The following is a 21196-nucleotide window of genomic DNA, read 5'->3' as shown; positions in this document are numbered from 1 at the left end:
CATGCTTTGATGCGTACAACTTTACCCACCACCCTACGTCATTCTCTGGTTGTTTCTCCTTTTCACGGAAATTACCACTTTCAGTAACGAAAAGAAAAATTCACAAGTAAATTGCCAGTTATTTCACTGAATAGCAAAGTATAATTAATTGTAGTGGTAACATTCCAATATTATCCAAACACACAAATAATTTTAGTTATTATTTAAGCCTAAAGGGCTGTACAACAAAATTCACAAATTGTTACATACCGCAGCAATATAAAGCTTAATGTGGTCGTTTGATTCACGGGTTTTATTATACTCACTGAAATGACACCCAAAAGATAGTATTAAAAAGTGGTCTTGCTTAAACGTCAAGTTTGTTTGTTTGTTTGTTTTTGGAATTTCGCACAAAGCTACTCGAGGGCTATCTGTGCTAGCCGTCCCTAATTTAGCAGTGTAAGACTAGAGGAAAGGCAGCTAGTCATCACCACCCACCGCCAACTCTTGGGCTAAACGTCAAGAGTTGAGCAAAATGTATGACTAATCAAAATACATTCAAATACGTATAGAACATATTTTCAACCAGTAAACTCAATTAATTTGTACAAGTGGTCGTATAAATTTTACTATTGTTTTATTATGACCAGTCAAGCAGAGACTTAGAGGTGAATTTTACATAAAAAAAAGAAAACTTTGCAGTCAAAAAACTACTCATACTGATTAATTTTGAAGGCTCACACTTTTTATAAAAAATATGTGCTAATAAATGAAACATAGAACTTGGTGCAGAAAGAGCACTTTCCAAGCGGCAATCCAAACGTTTTAGTTTTTACGTTTGCCGCTAGGAAAAGTACTGTGACGTAATAGTTGCCAAACAAACCGCCAACTCCAGCGCGTTGAATGTAAATAAACATGGCCAGTGCATATGGGGAAACAGAGGCGGAGCCTGTTTTTACTTTGTGTTCTGAACAGTATCGAGTAGCGCCATATCAATTCGAATCTATTCTGAACGAACCTAGAACAGTCACTTTTGACACAGATCTGACAAGTTCTAGTCAGGATCAGCACCTTCATCATCACTCATATGAACATTATCAGTGTCATCAGCATCTGTCACTTGTAATACAGAGGACCTCTTAACAGCAGGTGACGATTCTGCAAAAATCAGTGAAAGAATTACATGTATATGAACAATGTACTGCTTACCAGCAATAGTTTATAATAAATAATCAAATTAATATTAACAAGACTAATCTGACTATTGAAAATTGTTAAATCATGAATGAAAATTTCATATTCATATTCAAACTAACTTATCAGTACCACAAGCAAAATCTATTGTTGGAAGATTTTCTGTCTGGGTAGCTACAGTCTTCAAGCCAGATGGGAATACCTGTACACCTCTGGAAACAGAATACCAGCCAGTCTGTGTCCCTCTTGAAATACTTGGGAAAGACTAAAACAATAGGTTTTTATTTAGGTATTGAATAATAACATTCTTTCACGGTTAGATTCAAATTACTGTAAATAAAATTATACATCAATTATTGCAACTTATAAATGTTTAATCTAACAATCATGATCCTCTTACAAGAGTCTGAACAGACAGACATGAGTCAGCTCTAGAGTCTTGGCAGTCATCATCAGGGGTGGGCTGAATCATAACTTTCTCTACAGAAGTAGGCACTGTGTCATCAACGGCACTTTTCTCTTAAAGCTGAAGATATAAGATTATATATTAAAACAACATGCTTTATGAGGTTTATGAGATTTACATTTAATATCACAATGTCAAAGTACTATGTTAAGATTAATTTTATTATGATGAGTTATGGAAATATGTTATGGAGTTTATATTTGATTTTTTACAAGTCTACAATTTTTTTAAATACATAACATGTACTTAATTACTTTAACATGTTCAAGACATAGTCTTATTTCAATTTTATCTTGAAATGTTAAATTTGAAAAATGGAATTCTTCAAACTTTTCCATATTTAAAAATAGTACAAAACATCTACAGAATGACCTACCAGCTTTTAAACTTGAAATATACTCTATTTGAAATAGATTTGTCCACTGCCAAGACTAGGAAATCAAGGTTTCACTAAATTTCAGGTGTCACAAATGCAAAACACGCTCATAAATGTGAAATATGTATGTCTTGTTACATTCTTCAAAAACTAGTACTTTTTAAATTATTATATTATACCAGTTATTGTTTATCACTTTATACTGCACACATACCTTTAAGTTTGTTCTTTTCGTGATAGTAAGGAATGGCTTCAGAGGAGTGGAACCTGTACGCTGCAGGCTGAGATCAGTCCTCAGCTCTACAAGAGGAAAGATGGTGGGGACGATCCTGTCTACTGCCAATGGCTTTTTCAGTCTCAACCTGCCTGGCTTGAAACCCACGGAATCCTAAACAGTGGGATCCGACACAAAACATGAGCGTTCAAAGTTATCTTGACAAAGCTTTGCATGGTGTGAAGGTGTCCAATTCTTCCTATTGGCCATCTGCACCCAATGTCGCCACCTTGCCGGTTCCCTCTCCTTACACGGAAACGAAAAAAAGCTTTTGCCCGATGCTGAACCGTTTTTACAACTATAAGCAATGCAGTAAACCATGTTATCATAAAACAAACATAAAGTAGCAATATCAAGACAAAAAATAGTCTCATAAAGTATGTAATCCGAAAAAAGCATTTACATAAAACACCAGCACTGAAAGGCACAAAATGGTCGGCGCGCAACGAAGCGTGTTTGGCAACTATTACGTCATAGTTGTAAAACGTCACGAAAACAGCTGAACGACCGAGAGGAACTTGTGCTCAAGAACCCGCATATTTTGTTTCATTTTGTACTGAGAACCCAAAGTGTTTAAAAATATGGCAACCACACAAGAATTATACCTAACCAAAGTACAGTTTCTAAGGCAATTATTAAATTTGTTGAAAATTCACCTTTTACAAAATAACACGATTTCGTTAAATCTTAAAGAACATCAGTGTTCCAATTATTATGAAATAAATAAAAAAGCGTTGATTGTGATTGTAAATTTGTAATTTCATATGACGGTGATAAATGAATTTAAATTTGGAATGTTCGACCTAAACATTGTGTTACATACAAGTAAGTTAATTGTTTAGTTAGATACCTCTAGGGTTTGAATATAGTCATACCTAATTCAGAATTATAATACCCTCTGTCACAAGGGTTGTGTTCTGCTATTTGAAGTTAATAACGTTATTGACTTTTATATACATCCATAGATAAGCGTAGAAGGTAATAAGTAATGCCACGTCTCGAACCTAACAACTGGACCAGTCCCGGCCCCATAATAGTGAAGACAATAATTTAATATTTTACTTTTCTAACAGAAGATTTCTTGAAAATGTTTATTTAATCATTTATTTTTCACAGACTTTCAAGAATTTTTCATCCTATCTGAAAGACCTCTCACAGTGAAACACCTATGACTAAATATAAACATGCCTAAGTCTACGAGGTCATTCGAAGACCAGTCAGACGTGGAGGAGCTGCCTTTATTCCGTCCGTTCACAAAAGAATCCCTGGCAGCCATTGAGGCGCGGATTGCTGAAGAGGTAGCGCAGAAGAAAGAGCAGGCGCAGAAGGAAGCAGAAGATGGTGTAGGTGGAGAGAAGGAACCACAGGAAGGTGAAGAAATTGAAAGTAAACCTGAAAAAAATCTTGAAGCTGGAATGTCACTTCCTAAACCCCTTGAAAGGGTATTCCCAATGGAACTAGCAGCAACACCTCTTGAAGATTTGGATAAATATTATCAAAATAAAAGAGTTCGTAACATTTCCCCTTGATTTTGTTTTTATTATTATTACTGAGCAAATTTATTTATTTTCATTAAATTTTAAAAAGAAAGACTTTAACGTATTTTAAACCGAGATCAAAAAGGTTTTACTGTGTTTTTATTATGATAACAATGTGGATTTTTAAATTTTATAAAAGAAATATTATAAAAAAAAGCTTGAAAAAGTAAGAGCTTGGTTCACTTTTCAAGCCGTTAATCACATTTGCTGTTGTTTGAGTTCGTAAAAAATCTAGTATAATATTCAGGCATTCATGAACTTTTAATTACATCTATTCAAATATACTTGAATTTTTATTTCAGTATTTGCATTTACACTCATTATGTTATGATCATTTAAATAATTCCAATCTGTCTTCGTTCAGTCGTCAGTATTAGCACTGTATCAATACGTCTGGTCGAACAAATAAAGTACATAACTGATACGAGAGATATAGTGTGGTTGACGTAACTTCTTAAAATTACTGACGGTTTTCTTCTCTTCGTTATTAATCCTCACCCTGGTTCTGATTTGTAAATAACGCAAATAAAATTAAATACTTTTCACTTACTCAATTTAGTCCATACCATAAACGTTTTCGTTCATATAGTGAACCTAGCCCTAGCCCACTATTGAGTTTGCCGTACCTAGCTGGCTTGATGTATCCTAAAATTGTAGAAAAAGCCTCATTGGCTTTGAATGGAGAGATATAGCGTATATAACATACTATTTCACTCAGAAATTCACAGAATAACAAATAGGGTCAAGTAACCATTATTTAACAACACATCGTTTCTTGTTGAATTCTTACTTCCACGAATTCTAATGTTTATTGAATTTTAATCAATTTAAGAAATTATTTATACTTGGCATTTATGAATTTATTATTATACAGAAGTTGTCTTTTGATGTATTACGGTATCAGTTTGTGTATAACTCAGTAATATAGGCAGTTATCAATTTGCCCCCCGCTAGTACAGCGGTATGTCTCCGGCTTTACAACGCTAAAATCAGGGGTTCGATTCCCCGCGGTGGGCTGAGCAGATAGCCCTTTGTGGCTTTGTTATACGAAAAACACACACAGTTATCAATTTGTTCATGAAACGTAGCAGTATGCTAATATTATCATTTCGTGTATAAAAAATATATAGTAATTTAAGTTATTTTTGTATGAGACATTAACGATCTGAGTAATTAGTTTGTGTATAGGACTCAGGCAAAGATTAGCAAACTTTAAAAGCTACCTTATAAATGTCAAACCTGATCGAATTTTAAATGTTTTAGCTTATAATTTTTATTTTACATTTCCAAATAAAAACGCGCAATTCTTTGTTTCTTTTTACAGACATTTACTGTAATTAGCAAAAGTAAAGACATTTTTCGATTTAGTGCTCACAACGCTCTATGGCTCCTCAGTCCGTTCAATCCTCTCCGTCGTTTAGCCATCTATATTCTCGTCCACCCACTCTTTAGTTTTATCGTCATAGTTACCATCCTTGTCAATTGTGTTCTTATGACCATGCCTGGCAATGAAAGCGTTGAACAGTCCGAGTAAGTGAAGGAATTATTTGCTCTTGTGCTTAATTTAAACAAGTGAAGGATTTGTTTTTCACTTAAGTATGATTAACAACATGAAATTAAAATTTTAAACCGTCGAAGTTGTAGCTAAAGCTCTAGTACTTTCGTACGAAAATCATTTCAAGCTAAAATTGAAAGTTGAATTTGATATTTTTAGATCATTTATTTTCTATCCAAACGTTTGTGAAGCAATGACCAACTTGTTATTTATATGTTTCATAATTTTTTACACAAAACTTGGATCATTTCCAGGGTGGTTTTTACAACAATTTACACAATAGAATCCAGTATCAAGATTTTAGCACGTGGTTTTATACTAGACAAGTTTACATATCTTCGTGACCCATGGAACTGGTTAGACTTCATCGTTATATCCTTAGCGTAAGTATAGATTTGTATTTGTTATGTTTACTAGAAAAAACTTTTATTAAATAAGTTTGGTGAATATCAAACTGCCCAAATGATCCTAAAGTATCAATGAATTGGAGTGACTTCAATTTCAGTAACTAAAATTTTATTCAAAATTAATTTATTGCAGGAGTATGTGAAATGTTTAACATTTTTGAGAAATACTGTATTTTACTAATATATTTTGTCAGATTGTGTTTCCAAAACAAAGAATCATGTCTTTAATGGCATATAGATGTTTTACTTAAAATGTCCAAAATTAGTGATGAGAGAGGGCATTTTGTTGTTTAAAAAAAACACTTTTTTTTAGAATATGCCCTGTTGTGTAACTTGTAAGATAGTTAAAAGCCACAAGTTGTAGACAGTAAATATATGTGATTGACTGTCGGTTACTACTGACATAATTAATATAAATGGTACATTAACCACTAGTATCCAAAACAGGCACTAAAGGCTAGTTTCTCCTCCAGATATGTAACAATGGGAGTAAATCTTGGGAACCTAAGTGCACTAAGAACATTTCGAGTACTTCGAGCCTTGAAAACAGTAGCGATAGTTCCAGGTAAGATACATATTTAAGTTAAAATGTTTGTATTGTTAATTTTACTTGTTTCTTGATATATTTCTGCTGTGTCATGAATAAAGTGTTCAGTATTACTGGAGAAAAACTGTTTTGTTTTTGTGTATACAAAAATTTTAATATTTAGAATTAATGTTAGTGAAGATAAAACTTTTACCAATTATTATTATCTTGTGCATGTGAATGTTTTTATAATATGAAATGTGGGGTTTATATTACCAGTATTTCATAGTATGATTAACCTAATACTCTCTGTAGACAAATTGGAAGAAAAACCTTCCTTTACTATTTTGTGTTACTTGAAAGATGTTAGTTGTTATATGGATGATGGAAAGGTTATTGGTTTAGTTTACTTAGATTTTTAAAGACAATTTGTAAAAGTGTTACAAAAAGAATTAGCTAAGAAAATTCCATTGATAGGAAAAGATTGGTTGATTGGATTGTAGTGTGGTCAAAAGAAATAAAACTACAAGATAGTTATTTATAGAGTCCAGTCAACTGGACATTCAGGGATTGTTGTTTGAGCTGTTGTTCTTTCTTATAACATGCTGATATAATTAGTAAAGTTAACTCATAATGTTAAACTTTTCAGTATTTTTAACCACACTGAGGATGTTGGAGTAACACTAAGTGACTTAACTTATTTAAACAAGTTTGTGGTAAATGTCCTTTAATTGTCATAACTACAAGGCTTCCCAGTGACTGCACAAGTAATTAATAGTTAAAATCAGGGTACTATTTATGACCAGACTAACATGAAAGTATTTTCAGTAATCACACAGAATTAGGTTACTGTTTGTAATCACAACATTAACTGTGATTCCAGTCTAGTTTTCCTTTGAATCACATGAACAATGAATAAAACCTTTAATAATATTTCACATTATTATAAAGTTTATGACACATAATGTTTATTATTAGCACTTACCAAGAAGAAAGAGCACTTGGAGTTACACTTCATATAAGATAAATTTTTTGTGCTGATTTTACACAAAAACAAACAAACAAACATTGTATTCTAGAAGATTTGTGATATTTTCTTTCCATGTTTTGTTTCTAAAATAAAAATTCTTATATCTCTGCAGGTTTGAAAACCATTGTAGGTGCTGTAATAGAGTCTGTTAAAAACCTTAAAGATGTGATAATTTTGACAGTGTTTGCACTGTCTGTCTTTGCCTTGCTCGGACTTCAGGTTTATATGGGTGTTCTGACTCAGAAGTGCATTCGACAGTGGCCAAAAAACATCTCTCATATTCAGTATGAAAATTTTGTGTCAAATAGTTGTAAGTATTCATTTTCCTGTGTTAAATAGTTAATTTATTTCATATTAAGTATATAACTTCATTAGGAAGAAGATTAGTAAACTGTATTTAAATTGTTGTTGTTTTATCAAACAGTTTGAAACATATATACATTCATCTAACATGCCAGTTCTTGGGCCACAAGGTACTTTCTAACTTGTTTATTAAGTATAAAGCAACTTTGAGTCTTAAAATTTCATCTCTTATTTTTGATAAATGATTTCATAAAGATAAGAGTGTTAAAGAACTACATCTTAATGTTATTATATGTATTTTTATTCATTAATCTATTTTTTCAACCTGTTGTTTATATCCAAATAGCTAACTGGCACAAGATGAATGGAACTTATTCATTATGTGGAAATAGTACTGGGGCAAAGTGAGTAAATTGTATTAACTTAAATTAAAGTAGAGTTTAATATTATGTTAAGTTAAGATCTGTGTAATAATACTGTGTTATGTTAAAACCTGTGTAATAACATTGTGTTATGTTAACATCTGTACAGCTGTGATAGCTGAGGAATTATCACTGTAGAAATGAGGTTAATGGTGTGTTTGTTTATTAAGTTATTGAAAAAATTGAAATTATTTGGTATTAAAATATTTGCTCGAAACAAGGTTTTACTGGATGCTGCCACTCAATAGCACAGTGGAAATACTTACAATAATAAAAACTAGGTTTCAATACCAATTGTATAGCATTGTAGTTAACTCCAAACTAAATAACTTACTTGATGCTAATGTTGAACATAAGGTACATTTTTATTATTTCAATAACCAGAACTTGATAATAGACCAAAAAAAGATGCATTTCTGTGTTAGGATAGCATTTTATCTGGAAAGAACTGGTTGTCATTTTCTTAACTTGAAAAAGAAATGAGTGTGTGTGTGTGTATGTATATATATTAAAGTAAACCAGAAATGTCCTTTACATGTTTGGAACAAAGTGTGAAATGTATTGAAAATAATATTGTATTCTTAACAAATATTTCATATTAACAATAATGTTTAAATTGATATTACTACATATTATATCATGTGAAAACTTTCTGGAAAAATAAAATAATAATTTGGGCACATACTTGAAATTAAATCTCACAATAATTCAGTGTCTTTAAAAGTTATAACACACTTTACGTCAAGATAAGTCACAGTCAGTGGCATAACTAGGTCACAAAGGGCTCATGGAAAAATTGACCTTTCACTACCCATTCATTGAAACTATTTCTGTGTTTCAAAATACAGGGTGTTTGGAAAGTCATTGTGCAGTTTTGTAATCATATACATATATAAGTATATGGTGACTTTCTGAACACCCTGTATTTGCCACTGAATTAAAACTTTCAAAATAACAAATACCAATTTTAAAGGGCTCATTTGAGGCAGATTCCCCATATGTTGTAATTCTACTGATCACAGAAAATTACTTTCTATTTAAGAAACAATTTAAAAATGCTAAGTTTGTATAACATATTCAGTTTTATCACCAATGAAATTTTAACTGGAAACATTTTTGTGCAAGATGCAACAAGGAAAAATTTATTTTAATATCCAAAGAAAAACAAAGTGATAAATTTAATGATTCAGAAACAAAAGCTTTTAAGTTTCATTGTTCTTACAGCTTTAGTCCTGAACAAAACTGTTTACTCTGTATAAAAATCTAACCATAGAAGCTGATTCAGATTAGACCACTAGATTTATTGAAGGGAATGTAGATGATATTTTGGCTTCTTTACCACAGCTAAAATGTAGCATCCTCTTCTTTCAAAAAGCAGTTTGTAGTCAGTTAAAGTATTCAAACTTATTAACTCAATGTATTGAAGCTGAAATTATTCAGAAGTTTCTCAGTTTTTAGTTTGCATTAAATCATAATATATCAGCTTAGAACATATAGTATTTTTTTTCTGTTTCTTCATGAATAATATTTTTCATAGATTGTGTCCTTCAGGATATATGTGCCTGCAGGGCTACGGAGACAATCCAAATTATGGCTTTACCAGCTTTGACACATTTCCATGGGCACTTCTCTCTGCATTCAGACTGATGACTCAAGATTTCTGGGAATCTCTTTATCAGATGGTAAAATATATTTCCATATGCTCATTGTTAGAATAAAGTAGAAGTTAGATGGTGCCCAGTTGCACAGTAATATGAGTGTGGACTTAAGTGCTGGAAGCCAGGTTTTGATACCTGTAATGGGTAGAGCACAAATAGCTCATTGTGTAACTTTGTGCTTAACTTCAAACAAACAGATAAAGAAGTTAGTTGTTTTTAAATGTGGTATTTTTATGTTCATTACTATCCTTGCAATAACAAACAATGTTTAGATCCTTGAAGATGAGAAACACAATTGAAATAAAAATGTATCTCAGAAGGCCTGGTACTGATATTAACACCTCTATTGATAAGAAAGATCAAAACATTGTTCTCTCCTTACCAGTAAAAGTGTTAATATCCATACCAGCCATTCTGAGATAGAGTTTAAATCCTTTGATTCACAGTTAATTTTGTGGACGTGGGCACAGAAGTCACGAGAGTTTGAAGACTTTTTTGGACTATTAGTGAAATTCACTGTTTTCTGACTGCTTTCATAAAACGTGACTGTCTCTCAGACTTATAGTACAACATTTATATAATATGTGACTGTCTCTCCCAGCTATATTTCTAGTACAACATTTGCAAAACATGTGACTGTCTCTTTCTCAGCTAGATTTATAGTACAACATTTGTAAAGCATGTGACTGTCTCTCCCTCAGCTAGATTTATAGTAGAACATTTGTATAACATGTGACTGTCTCTTCCTCAGCTAGATTTATAGTACAACATTTATATAATACGTGACTGTCTCTCCCAGCTATATTTCTAGTACAACATTTGCAAAACATGTGACTATCTCTCCCTCAGCTAGATTTATAGTACAACATTTGTGAAGCATGTGACTGTCTCTCCCTCAGCTAGATTTATAGTAGAACATTTGTATAACATGTGACTGTCTCTCACAGCTTGATTTGTTGTACAACATTTGTAAAACATGTGACTGTCTCTCTCTCAGCTAGATTTATAGTACAACATTTGTAAAGCATGTGGCTGTCTCTTGGAGTTAGATTTGTAGGAAAACATTTGTAAAACATGTGACTGTCTCTCTCTCAGCTAGATTTATAGTATAACATTTGTAAAACACGTGACTATTTCTCTCAGCTAGATTTATAGTATAACATTTGTAAAACACGTGACTATTTCTCTCAGCCAGATTTACAGTACAACATTTGTAAAGCATGTGAGTGTCTCTCTCTCAGTTAGATTCGTAGTACAACAGTTAGATTAACAGAACAAGACATGTAAAATATCATTTGTCCAGTGAGGGAGAACAATTTGTGACACAGTGCATTTTTTTAAGTGTCACGTGTAGTTTGATTACCTTAACAAACTCCCTCACAAAAAGTAAATACTGATGAATTTTTACAAATGTGTAACTTAACTCCATTTGTGGAAGGGTAATGTCTTGAAGTAGTTTAGGATTGTTTCTGACTACAAAACCTACATAGTGTGTAATCAAGCAGATATTCATATGAAAATGTTAGTGTTTCTATGAATTAAAATCCTATATTATTTGAGCATGTAGCTTTGTTACATATGCATGCCAGAGTAACTCCTTCCATGGTTCTGGAGCTGGTAGAATGAAACATGACATTCATATTCAGTTTGTCGTTATGTATATGGCATAGCCTATCCTGTGAAAAATATGACCTATTGATAACCACCCTCAGAATGTCACTCAATCATGATGAGGGTGTAGGAATATTCCCTCAGGGTCTCTAAACCCAAATCTGGCATAAGGTTTTGTATTTCTGCCCCCTATCCCACCATGGAACAACATTTGAAACTGTTCATATCCTCAGTCACAAGCTAATGGCTCTAACTTTTGCTTTTGGGTGCAGACTTCCCATGTGGTAGCTATAGAGATTATTGGAAATAATGCAGGAGATTGTGAATCAGGAGAGGGTCTTTGAACCCTGCAGTATATTATGTTGGTACCTAAAATAGAGAAAACTTAAGACTTAATTTTATTTTGTAACATTTACTTTAAGGCAAGTGTTTTAAACTTAGGTTTGTGGTTTACATATTTCTTTACTTGTTTCAGTGTATGTACTGATCAAGAAATCTAAATTAATCTCTTGAATTTTTATTGTATGACAAACATTTCATCATTCTAAGTTCACTCTGAATTAACCACACAATGAAACAGAGTTCCATTTTCACATCTTCAGAAAAGTTTTAAATTAATAGTGTCATCCTTAATATTTCTGTGGTTGGACAAAATAAATATAGCACTTCACATGAAAGTTATTAATGAAGGGAATTCTGAACTGATTTGTATAGTTCAAAATAACTACTTAATTCAGACTTTAGAGCACATAAAATAAAACAGAGATTTACTTTATTAATAAGGTGATAAACAAATGTCAATCCAACCTCGTCTCAAGTTTTTAGAAATATGTATAAATTATACTCTTGTATTGTTTTCAGTTTCATACTTTAACTTACTCAGAGCAATTCTGCTTAATTGTACCATTCACTTGATGTAGAAATTAAAAATTTATTTAGGGTATAAAATCAGCCAAACATACATTAACTATAAATAATTTATGTATATAATACTTATGAAATTTTAAATGAAACAAAAGTCATTTTCATAGTTAAAGATAAATGATCTATTTACATTCAAAAATTAAAGAGCCTAATTAGTATAACTTTCTGCATTACAAATAATTCAAATTATTATTTTTTATAAATAATGAATACCAACTGAATTACTTTTAAAGTATCACCCTGAGTCAACAATGTTTATTTCAGGTTAATGTGTCATATACCTCATTACATTTAAAAATCTAGTTCAGAATTTCACTTTATTTCTTGTTAACTTATAATTTTAGATTCATATTCTGTTTTTTAAGGTTTTAAATAATTTTATCCATAACTATTGGTTAAACCCTGATACTTGAATATTCATTCGTGTATCAATTTCGTTAAAAAAAAATTTACCTAAGTGAAAATCATTAGTTTGAACACTAAAGATAATAACTTATTTAGTTATTAAGTGAAAATCATTTGTTTGAACACTAAAGATAATAACTTATTTAGTTATTAAGTGAAAATCATTAGTTTGAACACTAAGGATAATAACTTATTAAGTTATTAAGTGAAAATCATTAGTTTGAACACTAAAGATAATAACTTGTTAAGTTATTAAGTGAAAATCATTAGTTTGAACACTAAAGGTAATAACTTATTAAGTTAAAGAATCATTTCAATGAGAACAGTAAGAAATGGATACATTTTTGTTCCCACCATCACGTCTTGTTCAGTGTAACATTGTTATTTCAGGTTTGCCACCATCACGTCTTGTTCAGTGTGCCACCATCACGTCTTGTTCACTGTAACATTGTTGCGTTGTTTCAGGTTTGCCACCATCACGTCTTGTTCAGTGTAACATTGTTGTTTCAGGTTTGCCACCATCACGTCTTGTTCAGTGTAACGTTATTTCAGGTTTGCCACCATCACGTCTTGTTCAGTGTAACGTTGTTTCAGGTTTGCCACCATCACGTCTTGTTCAGTGTAACATTGTTGTTTCAGGTTTGCCACCATCACGTCTTGTTCAGTGTAACATTGTTGTTTCAGGTTTGCCACCATCACGTCTTGTTCAGTGTAACATTGTTGTTTCAGGTTTGCCACCATCATGTCTTGTTCAGTGTAACATTGTTGTTTCAGGTTTGCCACCATCACGTCTTGTTCAGTGTAACATTGTTGTTTCAGGTTTGCCACCATCATGTCTTGTTCAGTGTAACATTGTTATTTCAGGTTTGCCACCATCACATCTTGTTCAGTGTAACATTGTTATTTCAGGTGCTAAACTCTGCTGGACCATGGCACATGCTCTTTTTTGTCCTGATTATCTTCTTGGGCTCTTACTATCTGGTCAACTTGATCTTGGCCATCGTAGCCATGTCTTATGATGGCCTCCGAAAGGAAGCAGCAAGAGAAGAAGAAGATGCAGCTGCAGAAGAGGCAGAGTACGCAGCTAAACAGGCTAAACTGGTATAAACATTTTATTAACGTTAAGTACAAGGAAGACAATTTATTATAAGATAGAAACTGGTATAAACATTTTATTAACGTTAAGTACAAGGAAGACAATTTATTATAAGATGAAAACTGGTATAAACATTTTATTAACGTTAAGTACAAGGAAGACAATTTATTATAAGATGAAAACTGGTATAAACATTTTATTAACGTTAAGTACAAGGAAGACAATTTATTATAAGATAGAAACTGGTATAAACATTTTATTAACGTTAAGTACAAGGAAGACAATTTATTATAAGATGAAAACTGGTATAAACATTTTATTAACGTTAAGTACAAGGAAGACAATTTATTATAAGATGAAAACTGGTATAAACATTTTATTAACTTTAAGTACAAGGAAAACAATTTATTATAAGATGAAAACTGGTATAAACATTTTATTAACGTTAAGTACAAGGAAGACAATTTATTATAAGATGAAAACTGGTATAAACATTTTATTAACGTTAAGTACAAAGAAGACAATTTATTATAAGATGAAAACTGGTATAAACATTTTATTAACGTTAAGTACAAGGAAGACAATTTATTATAAGATAGAAACTGGTATAAACATTTTATTAACTTTAAGTACAAGGAAAACAATTTATTATAAGATGAAAACTGGTATAAACATTTTATTAACGTTAAGTACAAGGAAGACAATTTATTATAAGATGAAAACTGGTATAAACATTTTATTAACGTTAAGTACAAAGAAGACAATTTATTATAAGATGAAAACTGGTATAAACATTTTATTAACGTTAAGTACAAAGAAGACAATTTATTATAAGATGAAAACTGGTATAAACATTTTATTAACGTTAAGTACAAAGAAGACAATTTATTATAAGATGAAAACTGGTATAAACATTTTATTAACTTTAAGTACAAAGAAGACAATTTATTATAAGATAGAAACTGGTATAAACATTTTATTAACGTTAAGTACAAGGAAGACAATTTATTATAAGATAGAAACTGGTATAAACATTTTATTAATGTTAAGTACAAGGAAGACAATTTATTATAAGATAGAAACTGGTATAAACATTTTATTAATGTTAAGTACAACATGTATAAAGAATACAGTTTATCATTAGATGAAACTGTTAATTCTGCACTTTTTATCTGATATCAAGCTATTAACTTCTATTTTTTTGCCATATCTTATAACACAGTTATTATACTAATTTTTATTTCTTATTCTCTGTTGTTTCATATCTGTTTTAATAGTTGAATGTTGTGTATTTTTTCTATGAAATTCAGTTTTACCCTTTTTTTTTTTTTAAATATGAGGCACAAGATGTAGAGACTGTGGGAAGATTCATTAGTATACTAAGTATGTTAATAAGCGTGATAAATATGAGGCACAAGATGTAGCGACTGTGGGAAGAAGACGTGATAATATCGTGAACAGCCCATCTGAATTTTCATGTCGCTCATATGAATTGTTTGTTGGCCAAGACAAAATGAGTGATGAGAAAGACAGAAGAGCTAGTGTGAGAAGTGCTGACAGTGAGAACATGTATGAACTAAATCCTTCGTTAATTGGTAACAGTGGAAAGGTATCTTGATCTCTTTCAGATTTTATTTAATTTATCTACATTTAAGAACTCACCTTGTAGATTATTTTATAAGTAATATGAACATTTTGCAGAAATAATTTTTAAAATACGTAATCTAGGATGATGATAAGAACAGTTGTAGACAATCATAATAACTTCATTTTTTACAGTTCCTGTTTTTTAATAAGGACTTAAAGAAATCAGTTGCTTTGTAGTTTTGCAGTTTGTTTTTTTATTAAGAAAGATTCAATAAACTGTGATTCACAGTTACGTATTTTTAAAGGAATAAAACTGAATTTATGTAAACATTTTCAGCAGGATGATATGTAAATATATTAAACATTGAAAAATACTTAAAGAAATTTATAACATAATCAATAACTGCTCTCTGTTATTATATAGGCATTTGTGCAAAATATATTTTAATTCTGTTGGTTCTATAGTTGCTTTTGTTTTTCCTACATGTTCTGTAAATGTTAACTTTTATACATTTTAAAACTGGTAGTTTCTTATCACATATACACACACACACATATAGGAAAATAATTGAAATAAGAAATGTCTTATTCTCCTGAATTACATCTTTTAAGTAAAGTTCAAATTTAATGTAACCTGTATGTGCATATACTAGTTATATGAAAAGATTTTCCTTTTTCATTATGAGATACAAAAGAACCAGTACACAGTTCTGCAGGTTTGTTATTAAATGTGATGCTTAAAATAACGTGTTGTGTGTCGCCTGTTGTTATTAAATGTGATGCTTAAAATAACGTGTTGTGTGTCGCCTGTTGTTATTAAATGTGATGCTTAATGTACCGTGCTGTGTGTCACCTGTTATTATTAAATGTGATGCTTAATGTACCGTGCTGTGTGTCGCCTGTTGTTATTAAATGTGATGCTTAATGTACCGTGCTGTGTGTTGCCTGTTGTTATTAAATGTGATGCTTAACGTAACATGCTGTGTGTCACCTGTTGTTATTAAATGTGATGCTTAATGTACCGTGCTGTGTGTCGCTTGTTGTTATTAAATGTAATGCTTAATGTACCGTGCTGTGTGTCGCCTGTTGTTATTAAATGTGATGCTTAATGTACCATGCTGTGTGTTGCCTGTTGCTATTAAATGTGATGCTCAACATAAAGTGCTGTGTGTCACCTGTTGTTATTAAATGTGATGCTTAACGTAATATGCTGTGTCGCCTGCTGTTATTAAGCGTGATGCTCAACATAACGTACTGTGTTGCCTGTTGTTATTAAGTGTGATGCTTAATGTAACGTGCTGTGTTGTCTGTTGTTATTAAGTGTGATGGTTAACGTAACGTGCTGTGTTGTCTGTTGTTATTAAGTGTGATGGTTAACATAACGTGCTGTGTGTCACCTGTTGTTATTAAGTGAGATGCTTAATGTAATGTGCTGTGTGTCGCCTGTTATTAAATGTGATGCTTAACGTAAAGTGCTGTGTGTCGCCTGTTGTTATTAAATGTTATGCTTAATGTAACGTGCTGTGTCACCTAAAACAGATGAAATATTTGTTTTTGTGCTAAAGAGATAAAAATTCCATTTATACATTCTACAAAGTTACATTTATTTCCTCAGAAAAGTTTGAAAGTATTGTTTCATGAGGAGCATTTAAAGTAAATACTTAGATTGATTATCTGAATATCCTTTTGCAAGTTTCATGAAAATGTAATAAAGAAGTCAGTAAACAATGTAATTCACTTAAACAACACTGTAACCTGATTTATTCTTTGTGATATTAAACAGTCTGTGTTATGTTGGATAACGGTGGTATATACAAACAGTACATTATTTTCCATTGTCTAACATTATACCTGCTTTGAACAACTGTAAGTTTGAGAACATGTAATGTTCTTAAAGAAAAATGTTGAACTTAGTGAAGGACCTTTTACAAACTTTACATTAATAATTATTTAAATATAACTACACCTTTTTGGTAAATCTAAATTTTTAAATAAGTATTTCATTTCTTTCATAACTCCCGTAGTTCTACATTTATCAAAATTAAGAATCAGTAAAATATGTGTGAAGGTCAGTTTATTATACATGAATACCATAATGACATATATTTATTAAATATCATTAAATGAGTATTTCTTTATCAGGGTGAATGTGTGTATGTAACTTTTATAGTTCAGATAAGCAAATTTCGTATACAACTATGTTACAAATGTTTTCACTTATAACCAATTGAGCTATAAATAGTGCAACAATAAATTAAACAAAGCAATAATCTGTAATTAAATAACCCAGTTGAAAACAGCTGTGGTGAGTTGCTGTGATATTAAACCATGATTGACTGGTAACAAGTTCAGCTTGTGATAGTTTGCAACTAACATGGCAAATCAATCCTGTGCACTCTAGATTAGTTTCTGTGCACTGAGCACTCGGCATTATGGCTTGAATGACTTCAGAACTTCAACATATATATATGAAACTAAAAAAAAAAACGAACTTGAAGACAGTACTTAGTTAAATTAATTATTTTAATGTTTCTTTGAACAGCCGACAAATATGATAAACATACAACTGCTTAAGAGACTCTGAAGATTCATTTCTTTAATACTGATGTTGTTTGCCACTTATTCTGAATTTAAGTTCTCTTTTCTAAACATACTTTGAATGAAATGGCCCAATAATTTCACATTTCTTTAAACAGTTTTAATCAATGAGGAGAAATTTCAAGCTATAAAGTGACAGACTGTAAAACATGCAAACCTTTTAGTTTGATGCATTGAAAATGAAAAACAAATCTTAAGTTTTTTCAACCTAGAGATCCTTTCACTTTCCAAGCAAGCCGTAGTCTTCCTGGCTCACCTTTCAATCTGCATAAGGAGAGCCGAGGAAGTCACTTCAGTTGGCGCAATGGTAGATGTTGCTTTGGGAACAGAAAGTTCTTGGTTCTCTATTGATACAGAGATGCACAAGTGCATCTTACTTATGCAGATAATAGCAATGCTGTAACGCCCATTTCTGAAGAGAATGGTGCTATAACTGTACCCGTGTTCACCAATACAAATTCCCAATTTATCTCCCGAACCTTTCATGGTGACATGTTTAACAAAAAGTATCACCAAGGAGAGCCAAGTGCAATTGTGCTCAAGGAATCTCCAAAGGAATGCTCAAAAAGCTATAGTTGAGTATTTGTAACCTTTCTAATCCCTCTGACTATTTTCCCTGCTTTCTTAAGATCTCCATTTAAATACAAAATGAACTGTCAGAGCTTATAACCAAGGACTGAAGTTAATATAATTGTAACAATTTATGCCTGATGTAACATTGAATGGTATTAACTATAAAGTCAGTGCATTGTTTTGTCTCTTGCTAAGTCATGTCGTTTCAGTGTCAATGACAAGCTCTAAATTGCTAAAACAAATTCAATAATATATAAAAAAAAAATTGTGCATTTTGTTTATGTTTTTTATTTTACTGGGCCATTCATTCAATTCTGCCATTTTCCTTTTGCTGAGTGATACTGTTGCATGCTAATTCTTACTTATAGTATTCCACAGGTTGTTTCTCTGGCACCCAAGATCTGTGCTTTTCTAGGTATGTGATAACTATGACAGGAAAATTATTTTACACTTACCTAAATTTTTTTTCACAACTTGCTTTTGCTAAACATCTTTTAATAATTCTATGTCTTTTTATGCAGTTTAATTATTTTTATGTAAGATAATAAATATTTAATATTCTTCATTATTCTGTAATCAACCGTATTTGATATTTTAAGAACAAGTTAAAAATATTCATCAGTTAATTATATATAAATATGAGAAAGTTTCCATCTGCTGTTATGTATTTAGTTATAATGTTACAGTTATCACTAGTGTACACAAAGCTTTACTGGTTTCATGTGCACAATCTTTTGCTAAAGTTTTTTACCATTATGAAATATAATAAAAAACTATACATATGTTTAAAATACATTCTTTAACAGATATTTCAGAAATCATTAATATTAAATAAATGTTTAACATTCTTGACAAAACTAAATCTTTATTTTAAAAAATTGAAACACTAAAGTGATGCATTTAAAACCTACACGGAAACGTGCAGTATGTTACATAACATTAATGTATGTGGGCTTATAACCTCAAAGAAAATAAAAACACGGAGAAAATCAAAATGTTCTTGTACACTAAGGTATAAGAAACTTCTTATTTCTCATACAAAAACAAGGATCACTCCACTAACTCTAACACTCTCATAAAGAAACAGTATCTAAGGTTTACTGAAAGGTTCTTGCTATTGTATATAACACTTTGGTTTGAAAAATTCTGTGATTTACACCTGTTTGCATGTAACGTGTATCATATATGTACGTTAGTAGCATGTTTAGTGCATGTGAAGTATATCTAGGCATGCCATGTTCTGACTCTTCTGATATCTAGAAATATTAGAATTTCTATGGATTGTCATCTTATACAAATTAGTATAAAGTAGGAAGCCTTAAGTTAGTTTGGCACATACCTATTTTGTTTCACTGATAGCCTCACATCAGTTGAAAGTTTAGTCAGCAGCGTGTGTTATAAAAGTTCTTAGTTTATGTAATTTGAATGAAATGTCTATCATCAGTAGTTCTTGACGAGTACTGCATTGCTTGGTTTTTCAATGAATAACATTGTTTTCTACTTAGATATACCTATTATTAAATTATACCTGCTTTGTCAATACTAACTTCCTTATAAACATAAGAGTTCATATTTGATCATATAAACTCCATAAGTAACTATATTTATAGATCAGGTTTTATATTAACAAATTCTAAACCTTCTAAAATTAATAACAGAAATGTTATGTACACTATGAATGAAATTTAATGTTACGTTACATGAGATTATATTGAATTATTTCTTCATATTTAATGTTAAGTGTGATAATATTAAAATGTTTTCCTAGATTTTATATAATGTCACATTAAATGGTTTTATAACATTTTCTTAAATTTTGTTTTAGTGTTGCATGAGCTATTATTGTATTAGATTTTGTGTAATGTTACTTCCGAGACAATATCCCATCTCTATACAGTTTAGCTGTCTTCCAAGACAATATCCCATCTCCATACAGTTTAGCTGTCTTCCAAGACAATATCCTATCTCCATACAGTTTAGCTGTCTTCCAAGACAATGTCCTATCTCCATACAGTTTAGCTGTCTTCCAAGACAATATCCCATCTCCATACAGTTTAGCTGTCTTCCAAGACAATATCCCATCTCCATACAGTTTAGCTGTCTTCCAAGACAATATCCCATCTCCATACAGTTTAGCTGTCTTCCAAGACAATATCCCATCTCCATACAGTTTAGCTGTCTTCCCAGAAAATATCCCATCTCCATACAGTTTAGCTGTCTTCCAAGACAATATCCCATCTCCATACAGTTTAGCTGTCTTCCAAGACAATATCCTACCTCCATACAGTTTAGCTGTCTTCCAAGACAATATCCTATCTCCATACAGTTTAGCTGTCTTCCAAGACAATATCCTATCTCCATACAGTTTAGCTGTCTTCCAAGACAATATCCTATCTCCATACAGTTTAGCTGTCTTCCAAGACAATATCCTATCTCCATACAGTTTAGCTGTCTTCCAAGACAATATCCTATCTCCATACAGTTTAGCTGTCTTCCAAGACAATATCCTATCTCCATACAGTTTAGCTGTCTTCCAAGACAATATCCTATCTCCATACAGTTTAGCTGTCTTCCCAGACAATATCCTATCTCCATACAGTCTAGCTCTCTTCCAAGACAATATCCTATCTCCATACAGTTTAGCTGTCTTCCCAGACAATATCCCATCTCCATA

General features: G+C 31.4%; 1 protein-coding gene across 1 annotated transcript in view; it reads left to right on the top strand.

The window, feature by feature from the left end:
- The window catches only part of LOC143227317 (sodium channel protein para-like), a 124123-nt gene that overhangs the window by 68797 nt on the left and 34130 nt on the right, over nt 1-21196 (top strand). The window contains exons 2-10 of the mRNA XM_076458773.1: nt 3406-3797; nt 5152-5357; nt 5637-5765; nt 6263-6354; nt 7458-7655; nt 7995-8052; nt 9608-9752; nt 13578-13769; nt 15176-15373. Of these exons, the coding sequence (XP_076314888.1) occupies nt 3474-3797; nt 5152-5357; nt 5637-5765; nt 6263-6354; nt 7458-7655; nt 7995-8052; nt 9608-9752; nt 13578-13769; nt 15176-15373 (1542 nt within the window). The 5' untranslated portion in view covers nt 3406-3473. The remainder of the gene's footprint in view (nt 1-3405; nt 3798-5151; nt 5358-5636; nt 5766-6262; nt 6355-7457; nt 7656-7994; nt 8053-9607; nt 9753-13577; nt 13770-15175; nt 15374-21196) is intronic.

Source organism: Tachypleus tridentatus, chromosome 9 (assembly GCF_004210375.1).
Source record: "Tachypleus tridentatus isolate NWPU-2018 chromosome 9, ASM421037v1, whole genome shotgun sequence".
Taxonomy (NCBI): Eukaryota; Metazoa; Arthropoda; class Merostomata; order Xiphosura; family Limulidae; genus Tachypleus; species Tachypleus tridentatus.
The sequence above is the reverse complement of the archived record's forward strand: the minus strand, read 5'-3'. Positions and strand labels throughout refer to the sequence as shown.